General features: G+C 44.5%; 1 protein-coding gene across 3 annotated transcripts in view; it reads left to right on the top strand.

Moving 5' to 3' along the window:
- The window catches only part of foxp4 (forkhead box P4), a 93,240-nt gene that overhangs the window by 51,750 nt on the left and 27,512 nt on the right, over positions 1–13,978 (top strand). For 2 of the 3 annotated variants that reach the window (XM_023154476.3, XM_023154475.3), the window contains exons 4-5: positions 9,290–9,412; positions 13,636–13,770. In XM_023154476.3, coding sequence (XP_023010244.2) covers positions 9,290–9,412; positions 13,636–13,770 — 258 coding nt within the window. The remainder of the gene's footprint in view (positions 1–9,289; positions 9,413–13,635; positions 13,771–13,978) is intronic. The other variant, XM_076883927.1, reaches the window with a different exon arrangement.

The raw sequence follows: 13,978 nt of genomic DNA, 5'->3' as shown, positions 1-13,978 counted from the left end.
CTGTGAATAGCAGAATCTTCCGTGGCTGATCAGAAACAGCATCATCAAGAGAAAGCCCAAAAGTAAAGAATTTGAACTGTCGGCCACGCGGTTTAATTGCCAAGTGACCTCTGAGAAGTGCAAAAAATGCCACTGAATTAATGACTGCTTATTACTCAAGATGTCAAAAAAAGAAAAAAAAAAAGATTCCAAAAATGGGATTTTACAGCTTACACTTTAATCAAAACCTGAGTCGCTATTTACTTTGGATAGAACCTGGCAGGTGTAGAAATGAGGTTTTATGACATAAGCAAATAAAATAAATACTGTTTTATACCATATCTGGGTTTTGAAACTCTTAGTTTCTCCTACTATTTCGACTGTTCGTTGCTCGGTCTCTGGCTTGCAGAATGACCTCCGTGGCTTTAATCCAGGCTGGCGGTCAATCCGTGTTGGGCTCAACTTTGCTTTGGCGAACAGGAGTTTACTTAAAGGATAGAAATTTAATTAAATGCTACATTACAACTCTTCACTTCCTGGCTCATCTTAAAAGAGAACTAAAAGAGATAGGAGGAGGGGGTGGGGAGGGAGTAAGAGAACGTAAGCATGTAGGGGGAAGTGAAACTGGGAGTTAACACCCAGTGTAATTCTGATGTTAGCCATTGAAGAGTGACGAGAATGTTGACATTCATTTTCACATGAATGGGATAAAGTGCAGGTCGAACGCGCGTTCACTTGACCTGCTTCAAATGCGCATCACTTATAAGAAAGAAGTGTAACCTTCCACTGCCTGCTCCTTCCTCTCTCTCTGTGCCACCCTGCTCCTCTCCTGACTCTCCATCTCTGTCTTGTTTGTCTTGTTTGTTGCTGTGTGGCCTGCCTAACCTCTCTACTCTCCGGGGCATCAATGCTACATCTCTGTTGTCTGAGCTGTCAGCTCACATCGCCCCACACATCCTGCCAACACACACACAGATACACTTGGATTTACATTTGCGTGTGTGTGTGTTTGCTCCTGAGTCCTTCCAGACACAAACACAGCAGCACAAAGTATACGCCGGTTGTTGTTCCTGTGTGTTCCTGTGTGTCGCTTCAGCACTGAAGTTGTTTACAATAAATCAGGCTGGTAAGGGTGGCAGGTAGACATCTCTTAATTACTGTAATTTCCAGCTCTATGATCGCCTTTAAATCTCGGCGACTGCGCTCGGTTTCTTTAATTGAAGCAATCATACATTGGCCACAGAGGGTGACGTGAACGGTGGCGTGAGCGAAGGTAGACATTTAATCTGGTCATTTGTAAAGGTGGCAGAAAGCGACTGTGCGGTGGCACGGTGGCTCCACATCAGGCACAAAATGGCCGTCCTCAGGTTGGCTCCTGCTGGGCTCGCTCTCACACATGCAAATGAGCCTGAGACAATAATGAGATCTTTAGGAGCTCGATAATTAGATTTTTCCCTTCTCTCCGAGGGAGAACCGCAGAGGCAGACAGGGTGAGCGGGAAGACTTCCTTTCGTGTCTTGACTTCTCTGGAGAAGCCTCGGTCTGCGCTTGACAAGCCACCCACCCCCTCTCCCGTACCCACCCACCATATCCTATGCCCCCACGCCTTCCCCATCATATTTCTATTCTTTTCTTTATTTATAATAGAGGGGAGGATCAGAGCAGAGAGCAAAAGAAACTCTCAGATTGTATCTGCCTTTTGATTGGTTGCTCAGAGATGGTCTCTGTGTTTGGCTGGATGTGCGAGATGGTATCAGTGCACTGTGTGTGTGTGTGTGTGTGCGTCTGTGCGCTCACACGTGTGTGTGTCACTGTCATGTCACGTTCAGGAAAAACCCGACAATAGCTCGAGTCTCGAGACAAGCAATTGAAGAAGAAATCGATTGTGTGCGACACAATTGCAGCGGCAGTGACTAAAAAGAAGAAAATATTTTAACAATTGATTATTTATTAGATAGCAGTGTATTAACAACTGGTTCAAGAAATGAACACAAGTGATACTTAATAACGATGGCTGGGAATTGTCGCTCTTTAGATTACAGTCTGACAATTGGACAAATAGATTGGGGAAGTTGTGTTTATGATCTTGCCACAAAGGCAGCTGGTTCATTTCACACTTTAAATGTGTGTTTGTCGTTGGCGTTGGACATAATTGACCACAGTTACCTTAATTGGGAGCAGCAGAAGTGCTACTGAGAGAATTGGTGAGCAAAGTTGGCAGACGGTGTTGGAATTGGCGGATTACCCAGCATGATACGATGCGTCCGTGACCTGCCACACCTTCTCTACAATGGACTCACTTGGCAGACACTTGCACTCCAGGGTGGGCACGGGCAGAAGCATATGCACCGTTTTGGCAGACACGCGCCTGGCACACTTAGCAAACTGGTACTTGGCATGCACACATACAGATTAACGCACGTGCTTGGCTGTGGCCCATACGTATGTAATTGAATAGTGCGGTGTCCCGTTTTCATGTATTATTGAGGAGCTCGTTTAATTAGGAAAAAAACGAAAAGACTCATTAGAGATATGTTAATTAGCTTGGCTCTCTGCTCTCTGGAGAGGTCTGACACCAGCGCAGTGGGATGAGGAAGAGAAGGAGGCGCACGAGGCGAAAACTGAGTCATGCCGCTCGTCACGTCGGGATTTTTATTTTTTTTTTAATCCGTTTTAAAATATTAATATCTGCCGTGTTTGTCTTTGTATTGCTAAGTGATTTCCTCCACTTGCCTTTTTTAAACTACCACGTATATATTGTTGAAATGTTGAAAACTAAACATAAGGATTGAGGGGTGGGGGGTGTTCGAAGTCTTTTAACTAATCAACAAAAGTACTTGGAAAGATGAGTGTTTTGCCCCCTAGAGTCTGCAGAATTGAAGCAGTTCCTTCTTTCATTCTCTTTTATTTCCTTTCAAAGTGTTTTTCCCAAAGCACTTCTTTTGTCCACTCAATGAAAGTGCTTAGTTGGCAGTTTCTCTTATTTGATGTGGAGGGAATTGTGGCTGTGTGTGCACGTATTTGTGTGCAGTTTAGCGTGTGTGTGTGTTTTGGGGGGTAGTATGGGATCCTGACAGTTTGCGAAGGGTGTATGAGAGGAGGCTGAGCAGCCAGTAGATTGGGCTTGGCTCTGGTCAGAGGGGTGGACAGACAGACGAGAAGGATGGAAAGGAAAGGTTTGGGTCTGGCCACTGAAGTGTGAAACTCTTATTTTGTGATTTGAAACATGAGTGAAATCAGTAATGAAATATGGTCGATAACGGCCTCTCACACTTCCCAATGAAGGGCCCGGAGTGTGTGTGTGTCTGTGTGTGTGTTTCTGGAAATGTGTTGTCATTTTTATTCTGGAGCACTGGGGCGTTAGATGGAGGGAGGCAGCGGAGGAGGAGAGCTTGGTGGAAGGGGGGGTTATCCACTTGAACTTACTGGTCTTTCACTGTCCTCTCTCAAGTTTTCTTTTTTTTCTCTCTTTTTCATTTGTCGAGCCCCTGTCAGAGAAAGCTATGTTTTATACGCCTCCACATACAGTACATACTGTTTGTATATGAGTATAAGAGTCAAAGCGTGCATGGCCAGCGAGCACGGGACCAGCTTCAAGATCCCTTCAATTCTTCCCTTTTTGCTCTAAAAGACCCGTTCTTAATAATTATATTCACACACTTTTTGAACTAAAATATTTTATAGCATTTTACAAGTATGTAAAACACTATTTATTATTTAGTTTAATCCAGAACGTTTTGTCCCCAGTTAAAGTCATTTTACTGTTTCTTAACAAGCCGCTTAAACAAATATGTTCATTGTTCATCGAGACAACGACAGAAGCGTTACTCAGCAAAAAAAAAAGGTTTGAAATACGGAGCATGTCCATATCATCCCCAGCCTCACCTGGCTTCGCTCATCAGTTTCCTTCAGAATAATGTGGCCCCTAGCCCCACTGCAGATTAGCTGGAGGAGGGGTACTCACCACACACAATGGGGCCCTTTTACTTTCAGTGAAGGCCCTGGCCCCGAGTTCCAAACAACACTCTCAGCACAGTAGGCACTCCTTCTCTCTTCACTCAAATGCTTTTCTCTTCTGCTTCTCTCTTTTCCCCTCTTACCCCTGCAAATCCCCACACACCCACTCCCCCACCAACCCCAAGCTCTCCTCTCAGTCCTTGGCATGATGAGGACAGACAGGCTGTTTACCTGGAGGGGCTGAAAGATGGAGGGAGCAATAGAGATGATAGCTGGAGGATAAACAAATCCTAAACCAGCAAGAAACGAGAGCGCTCGCCTCACACTGTTAAAACCTTTACGTGTAAGGACGCTGCACGGTGCTGAAACACACACAACCAAACGCAGTTGACCGGTGCCAGAAGAAGAAAAAAAAGACAACAATGCTTTGTCATGTGATTTGCAAACTTCTTTGCGACCTGTGTCCATGGAATAATGATTGAAAACACTTTTTCAAGTAACTCAGAATGAAACAAAAATAAATATCAACAGAAAAAAAACAACTGTCCATAGGCCTATCTTTAAAGCTGGTTGGACAACAGCACGAGTATAAGAACAGAAATGGAATGCGGCCAATTACAGCTGGACGATGAGCGTTCCCTACAAATCCATTTTCAATCCTGATTACTCGCTAACTTTAGAAACATTCTGCATTCATAGAACCTTTTTAAACGTCACCTTTTAACAGTGGAAATACTTGAAATGAAGGTGGTGGGTGACACAGTTCGGCCCAGACTATAGGGTCCATGAAGCCCGTCTCGCAAGGACAGCCGCCGGCCCCTGAGGTGTTGATGCAGACTGAGCGTCTTGGGAGATCTACGCCAAAGCCTCGGGGAGAGTGACACGAGGGAGAACAATAGAGAGGGGGACCAATGGAGGGTTTTTGCAGGATCACCTGAAACTGCATGACTTTTACTTTCTCAAGAGAAACTTTCTCAACCAAAGTCACATTTTCCTTCAGCTTGGGACAAGCTAAACTATATAGAGATCTACTTCTTTCTTTTTAAAGGTGCTTAAAAATCACGAAGGCCGCTGACAAACTCACCAAGTTGGTAACAATGGCTGCACAGTGTTGGAACCTCAAACAAAAAGTTTGGTTTCTGAAATGATTCGCTATCTTTTTTTATTTGCTTCAGTGAGTTCTATTCTCTCTCATACTCATATTTCTCATATTTCTATTTGCTATTTATGAAGTTTTGTGTGGTTGCGGTCACACAAACCAGATTCCAGAAGCTATATGCACCTGCATCTGTGTGGGTGTGTGTGTATAAGTGCGTTTGTGTGTGTGCATGTCACACACACACACACACACACACACACACACTTTGCGGGGTGAGGTGGTAATGCTCAGTGACAAGGATAAACAGCACTGGGGTTTGCTCCCACCAACAGGCGGGGTGAAGAGGAGGAGGAGAGGAGGTCTGTGTCAGCCTCTCTCTCCTTTCCTCCTGCTCTCTCCTTGTCATTTTTTCAATTATCCTTCTCTCCTGTGTGTCCCCATAGACCCAGAGGCAGGGGCTGCATCATTTAGAGCGAGAGCCTGTTTAGATTCTGATTATAGCCTCCTTTCTTCTCGCCACTCACTGCCATCACTCGCACACTTAGATACATGTTGTGGCTTCACATATTTGAGCCAGCATGAGGTGGAGAACTGTAGAAGTACTTTTATCTCATTGTGAAGCTCCAGGAGGGGGTGTTGTGCTGAGGGCACAGTAATTCTTTTATAAATTGTCAACATGATCTTTTTGTTTCTCTGAAAATAAGGAGTTGTGTCACGGCCCAGAAAGACTGCTTTTGTGTATTTCAAAGATGATCATTCTGGTGCGTAAACATACTTTAGAAATATATATGATGGCTCAGGAGGCTGTGCATTGACCGTATTTATTGCAGTCAGCTGTCTCAGCTGGGAACGTGAAGTCTAAAGTCCAAAGTTCACTTCCAAATTAGCGGCGATGCATTCGTTTACCTAGCATTCTTCTGTGTAAACATAATAGCGAGCTGCACAGAGCCTATTCCCTCTGGCTGCACGCTGGTTTAATATCAGATCGCCATCCTTCGCATCTTCTAAAGGTTTCATCATGGAAAGCGGTGAAAGGCTTTCCTCCTTGTTAGAATGAAAAGTCATCAAGGGAGGAGAGGAGAGAGGGATGGAGCCTCATTGAAATGCAAGTTACATTCCCCTATTTCTCTCTCTTCACTCCTTTGGGACTTTATGCCTTTCTCCCCGTTCTCCTTCCCATCTTTCAGGCGCTCCCTTGCTCCCTCTCTTCCTTTGTTAATCAGTTAAACTCCCTCTTCAAACAACCCCTCTAATTACTCCTCCACTCTCTGTAAACGACAGGGCTGTCTCCTGTTTCTCTCCTCTTCGCTCGATCCCCATCTCCCCGGGCTCCCTCTATCCATGGCAAGGGTTGACCTCTGTCAGCCGCTGGCCCTCTCGACAGCGTGCGTCTTGGTGCGTGCGTGCATGCATGTGCGTCTACTAATGACTGATTCTTACATGGAAATGATAGGAGAGACAGCTTAGATTTTTGAAATCGTGGCATTGTTCACTGTCAGACTTTTAAATGTGTGCGCGTGAGCACGTTCGTGCACACGCGTCGTCGCTGCTTGAAGCTCGAGGCCGCACTTTCCTCTTTAAGCAAACCTCCCCGGTCGTGTTCCTTCCTCACACACATCTCTCATCTCCACCCATTATAATCCACTTCTTTTTTCATTCCTCCCTATCTTCTTCCATTTCTTGCTTTTGTGGATGGTATCCGTCCTCCTCCACTTTCTCTTCTCGCCCCTCCGCTCACTTCCCCTCAGAATCACCTCTCGCCGACTAATCTGCCGCGCATCTCTCTCTTTTAAATTAACATGCAACGTGAAAAAAAAATGGACGACAACGGGAAAAAAAATTAAATGCATTTAATAAATGGCTGACTTCAAATCGCCTGGCTTTTCAGACTCTCCCTATTCACAGTCCAATGAAAGGGGAGAAATCATTCACCAGGAGAGACAAAGCCGAATGAAAATATAATTCTGCATTGTGAGGCGCTTTTGTCCTGGCCCGTCAAATCGCTAATGGCGAGGCTTTTGTTTTGTGGCGGCGCTCTCAGGCTGGCGGTGTCGTATGGCGGTGGCAACGCATGCCCCATAATCACCACGCTTTGTGATATTAGATTATAGGGGCAATTAATGGCGTCAAACCTTAACTACTCAGCATTCAGCCTGCCACACACACGTTCAGCTTTAAACGCATGCACGTTCGCACACACACACACTCACACACACCTTCACCCACATTTGCACGCACACATACAGTACAGTATATCTGCACTTGTACACAGGAACGCACATTCGGCTCTGGCGTCAGAACGTCAGCCAACACACAGAAAGGTGCTATATCTCCAGTAATTATTACGCCTGCGACTTGAAAATGTCGATGGCGGTGTGTATAAAATAGAGTGTATGAGTTGTCAGGAAGGAAGAATGGGATGCACAAGAGCAATTAATTACAGCTTTTCATTTGGCAGCTTAGAATGACAAGGCCCAGCGGCGGGGGCAAGCTGGCATGACGCCAAGCGGCACCCATCACCGCCCCCATCTTGCTCGCTGTTCCACCACCTCCCCCATCTCCTTTGCCTATTCCTTTACCAACTGCCACAACACCACCATTTTCCTTGCTCATCCCCTTCTGACTCTGTCTTTTCTTCTTCTTCTTCTTCTCCTCCCTTCCTCTCAGCTCACACACCCACCCGCCCTTACACAACAGCACATTTATATCGCAACTCAATCCTCTTCTACTTCCGTAACCCAGATTCACCTGTGCCCTGCCCTCTTCCTACCCCTCCTCCATCCTTTCATCATTGTGTGTGGTTCAAAGTGTCCTTAATTAGGTAAGCCTGGTTTCATAAAGGGATAGACAAAGTCTGGGGACACTGTTAGCACTGAGTAGAAGAAAAAGAGCAAGAGGACAGATGGCATGGAAGTGTTGTTTTTTGGTTTGTTTTTTCTTTATGGCCAATCTTGTTTACAAGGTCAAATCAACTCTATACAAATTTCATGTACCGCTAACAGCTGACCTGCTGCCACCCTCCATACCTGAACTTAGGTGGTGAGTGGAAAGAGCCTAAGGGTGGGGTGGGGGGGACGACACACACATTAGCACACAAATGCATGCACACGCATACAGTTGATCAAGAGATGGATTAATAATTTATATATCAAAAAGTGAAAATCGGGAGATGGGCAATTACTTCATTTTCCTGTGAAATAGCCATAATATGTGAGCAGAGATATTAAAACAGCTCAATACAAACTTTATTATTTATGTGGAGAGAAGGAAGAGGTTGTTATCACTCAGTCTATAACCAGAGAAAAAGAGTTCTCAAACACAACCGCCCCCACCCCCACCCCATATAGCCCTCCTCCCACCTCCGTAAATATCTCTTAGTTTCTCATCTATTAGCTGCGCTAATTAACTGTAGTTGTTGCCACAGTGAATAAATGCAAAATTGCTTTGTCAGCAGGATTTTGCCAGAGTGGTTTTTCAGATGTTGTGTCTGCATTTATGCATGTGCATGTTTGTCTCAGTTTCTGAGTTTATGTGGTAAGTTTGTCTTCAGTTGTCATCAGATTAGTATCTGCACGTCTCTGTGTACAGTGCATATGCATTAAGAGCTGCTTGCACAACGCCATCTACAAAAAATCACCATGCCGCTCTCCCTGTAACCCCCCCCCCCCCCCCCCCCCCCCTCTCACTTTCACTTTCTTTAGCAGCCTGCAGCGCTATCTCGTGAGATATTCATCTCATCAGATATCCACTTTGTTTTTCCTTTCTTCTTAGCCGGGCTTGACTGTGAGGAAAAGAGAATCGCAGGCAGTCGTAATCATGTGTTTATAAAACCAGATAAGATTTTATTTTTATTTTTTTATAAGCCTATTGCATATCTGTCCTTTTATCTTGGGATTTTGCCACAGAAATAGTTTTTAATAGTGGCAGCTTTGTGTAGGAACTTGTCAACAATATGTTTTATAGCATGCCTATTTTTGTCTAATGTTGCCAGCATTTCTTAACAGTATCTGAAAGCAAAGAACAAGAGACAAGATAACTCTCCAGCTTACTCGTCTGCACCGTCATACTGTACAACCTCCTTTCAATGGGGCATTCAGGTGCAGGCACAGTCATGCTTAAAGCTTGCTGCGCTGGCTCTGCCTTTTGACACAAAGCTTAACTTAGCTTAAGTGGCTGACTTATCCTACTTTTGCTTGACAATATCTAGGTGTGTTAATAATTTATAATGTATGTGCTCCCCTGTTCTGTCTTTAGGTCCCGGTGTCTATGGCTATGATGAGTCCACAGATGATCACTCCACAGCAGATGCAACAGATCCTGTCCCCTCCTCAGCTTCAGGCCTTGCTGCAGCAACAGCAGGCTCTCATGCTACAGCAGGTAAGACGCGGATTCTCACACACACACAACACACACACACACACACACACACACACGCTTTATCTGGACCCAGTCCCAGCCTGACATGTTCGGATGTGTCTGTTTTAGTAGCCGCTGACACACAATGGGTGCGATTGTATCTCATTCAACGCTCTGAGATCTTTGAAGATAAACACACGTCCACATTTCCACTCATACACACATTGTCATTTCAACTGCCTCTTCTTTAGCATTGTTGTTAGGAGACAGGGCACGCTTCTGCCCGCGGGAACACACGAACACACCTATGCACGCGCACGCACGTGCTTTTTGGCATCGCCCTGTGAATCACGGTGATTAAGAAGTGTGTTGATGCCCGGCAGGTGATAGAGGAGTTGCCATGTCGACACACAAACCAATAAACACTCTTCATCTGCAACACATTTGTCAAATGCTTAGCCACACCAACCCCCATGACCTGCTACCTGCACAGGCAAACGCTCTTAAAGGCTGCAAACATGACCACTAACAGTGCGGGGACACAGAAGTAATTGCTTAGTAGGGGATATCGAGAAAACACGGCTTGGGCAAAGCCAGAGCAGACAGAAGATTTAATAAGAAGTGGTAGCTTTAGGCGTGTATAAATTGCAGCGGGAAGATCTGACAACATGTATCATAATGGAAATGGGAAATGTGGTGGCTTTCTATAAACAGACATGCAGATGGCTAAGAACCTCTTCACCAGCTCTTTTTTTCCTCTTTTCTTTTCTATAACGAGGAAAAAGGAGGCGGTGGGACGAGGGGTTGATAATGCACACTCACTCACAGCATCAATAATAAAACCACTGAGTTTAACATTGCTCTCCCACTTAATTAACCACAGTATGGACTACGCACTTAGTGTATATCTGCAAATCAGGCACTATTACACACACACACACACACACACACACACACACACACACACACACACACGCACACACACACACACACAGAACAGTCAACCAACATATCACTCACTGGAGCATTAAATTTCATATCCCCATGGCAATAGTACATTGTGTAAGAGTGTGTAAGTAAGTTTTACAGCCCACTGCTACACAGCAGTTGTGTGTTTGCACAGGCACTGACTTGTGGATCTTGCGTGTATGTTTATGTGTGTTTGTGTGTGTGTGTGTTTTAACCTTTAAGTTTCCTCCAACCTTTACTTTACTTATGCTACAGTTGTTCTGCTTTTCTTTAGTGTGTGTTCACTAAAGTCAAGGTCATGGTAATAGGCTGGAGAGGTGAGTGCCTCACTTACACATACACTTAATGTACAGAGCCACTGAATCAAATCATTAAAAAGACCTTAATTATCACTTAATTATTCCCTCAACTCACCACTCTCCAGCTAAGTAAGTGTGTGTGTGTGTGTGTGTGTGTGTGTGTGTGTGTGTGTGTGTGTGTGTGTGTGTGTGTGTGTGTGTGCGTGCGTGCGTGTGTGTGTGTGCGTGCGTGCGTGTGTGCGTGCGCTTGCATATGCATTTGTCTGTGTGATTATGAGGCGATCAGGGCTAGTGACGCGGAAAAGAGAGATTAAGTCCGCCTAAGGAGCGATAAAAGAGAAGAAAGACAGATGGAAAAGAAAAAAAGAGAGCAGCAAGAAGGAATGAGCCCTGCATTTAAAATAAATTAAGGACAAGAAGGAACATCGTGGTAGCAAGCACAGTAAATTATGCTAAAATGAAGCTACGTCTGGGATAAGATTGAAACTGGAAAATGTAAAACAGCTTTGCACAAAAGGAGCATTACATTTCATAGTGTGTGTGGTGAGGATGGGCAGTGGTGTGTAGTCTGTTCACTGTAGGGTCAGACGGATGAGAGACCGAAGCAACTGCTGTGCTGTGAAGTCATTCTCTGCTGAAAAGCCTCTTTGAACATTTGATGCACCATGAAACAAAGACAAACTGCAGACGGACACATGTACAAGCTGTTCTCAGGAGGATAACCCACACACAGACTAACAAAGACTCACACACACTGTGGCCAGTGTGAGTTTTCCTGTCAGCCTTGCTCTACTCTCAGCAAGATTATAATCTTAATGGAGCTTCCTGGGTAAATTAATGATTACAAACTCAAACAAACAGACAAGCTGTGGCCGGTCAGATCCTCTGTATGTGTATGGGGGGGAGGGGGCTTAGTACTTTACAAAAAAGAATGAAACAAAAGAGTCAGAGTACATGGGAAGTATAGACAGTGAAACGAGTAAAAGCAAACAAATAGAAATGAAAAAGTATGAACAAAAAGCTATCAAACATTTTTTAAAGGCTTTCACAAAAAGAGGAGCTTTAAGAGGATCTGAACCTTTCCCAACAGAGGTGCGTTTGAGAACAGATCTGTCCAAAGCAGTCGGATCAGACAGCTACAAAGTGAGTGCGATGTCTGATAGTGCCAATGTGCGAACAGAGCAGGAAATAGTCCTGTGTCGTCCCTCCTGTACGCCCTGCTCACCTAAACCAAATGGAAGATTTCAAGCAAGAAGAGCACGCGATAAACAGACTATCTCCCGTTGTGTGCTACATTTGTCCAGAGTTAATGCATAAAAACAGCTTAACTGTATCTGAGTTCAGTCGACAGAAGGTTCAGTGGTGTGGGGGCTCCAACATGAAGTGCTGTTCTTTGGTGCAAATGCTGAATGGAGGTTTTGCTCATGTCCCAGCAAAGTTCCATTCATCAAGCTGAGAACAGCTTGCATATGTACAAGCATGTAAACCTTTTTGTATGCCAGCAATTTAAGAAATGACCTACTTACAAAGATAATTTTAAGCTGACAGAACCTAGACTAAACAACTTTTTTTTTAATAAAGCTGGCACTACAAATAAGAGTCCGAGCCCAGCCCATTTCATATTATTTTACAGAGGTTATCCCCAGTAGAGCTGATGGCATTTGGACGACTAGACAGAATAAAAAATATTAAATCTGAAGAAATTTCAGAACAAATGGGATTTCATATCAGAGAATCAAGTAGTGAGGTTTGCTAGGCTCCTAGGACATGTGGGTTGTTTTTTTATCAATCTATTTAGCTGTAGAAATGCTAATGCACATTATGACTTTGAGTAACCTTGCCAGGAGGCAGCATGCCTGTGGAAAAGAGAAGGGGGCAAAGAACGGAGCCTTGAGGGACTCCATAACTCAATGGGGCCACTGAAGACATTTAAGTTAGCCAGAGTGAAAGAAAAAGCTATGTTGTAGAGGTTTGAGACTGGTAAGCTAAAAGTCGAGCCTTTGTTTCCTACCAAAGTCTGTAAGTGATGTAAGAGGATACTATGAGTGACTGTATCAAAGGCAGCACACTAAATCTAAAGGTATTAAAGGGGAGCAATCACTTAAATCTGCAGTATGAAGGAGACTCGTAGAAACCTCAGTAGCAATGGATGGACACATTTTAAATAACCACATGTATCCTAAGGGCCATACCTCCTATCTGCATGCAGTCTAAAAACAGGGTATGTAAGATTCGGTGACTCATAACCCTTAGCAGAACAGTGTAGGTATTCACACGAACCTAGCAGGTGTTTTATGACAGCACATCACCAAATAGACTAAGTGCTGCCTCAAAGTATATCAAAGTATATCTGCTTGTGCATTTTTTCTCTGCAGGTTTAGAACAGTCCTGTTCAGTCTTGCAGTGCTGGTGTGTGTGTGTGTGTCTTAGTGTGTGCCAACTGCCATTTCAGACCTTTTGATTTATTTCTGCACTGCAGTATAATGCATGTCTAGTGCATTATATTTACAATATTCAGGTGTGTTTCTGTTCCATTGCTCTTGTATCTGGTTGCACGGTCAGTCAGTCGGATCTTTCTATAACCGAACTTGAACCCTGTGAATAATCCAGCACCGGCGGTTAGCTTTGACATATACAATTACCTCGCTACACAGCTTGACACATACTAACAGCTCAGTGCAGTACTTCAGTGGGCTTTGTCGGGCCTGTGTTTGCTTGTTGCATGTGGTTTGTCAATAAACCACACACCACCACAACAATAAACTGCGGCCTTCGCTGCAAGGAGAGGAATCAAAGCAACTGCATCCCTTGCGACTGCCATTCACGTTAGTGCATTTTGGCGATATTGGGTCATTTCACTGTTGGAAACCTGTAGCATTGTTGAAGCTTTTACAAAGTGTGTTGTGACCGACTTGCTTCACATTTCTCTCCCCACCCATCCACCCACCCCACCTCCCTTTCTGCATCTGTCTCCAGTTACAGGAGTATTATAAGAAGCAGCAGGAGCAGTTACATCTCCAGCTTCTGACTCAGCAGCAGCAGCAGCAGCAGCAGCAGCAGCAGCAGCAGCAACAGCAGCAGCAGCAGGCCGGGAAGCAAGCAGCAAAAGAGGTGAACTTAACCAAGCGCACACTCACTCAGCTCAAGTACACTCTAAAGTACACAAGTACTCTTAAAAGCAGTAAAAGTGGGTGACATGGGAGAAAACCATAAGGGGAAGAAAAAAAGTCACATGGAGGATCTGATGTATAGACTGCAGGACACATATAGCTCTCTCCTTCCTGTTTTCTTTCACTCTCCTTTTCATCCAGTTGTCAAC

This window comes from Maylandia zebra, linkage group LG5, assembly GCF_041146795.1.
Source record: "Maylandia zebra isolate NMK-2024a linkage group LG5, Mzebra_GT3a, whole genome shotgun sequence".
Lineage (NCBI taxonomy): Eukaryota > Metazoa > Chordata > Actinopteri > Cichliformes > Cichlidae > Maylandia > Maylandia zebra.
This window is presented reverse-complemented; position numbering and strand designations above follow the sequence as displayed.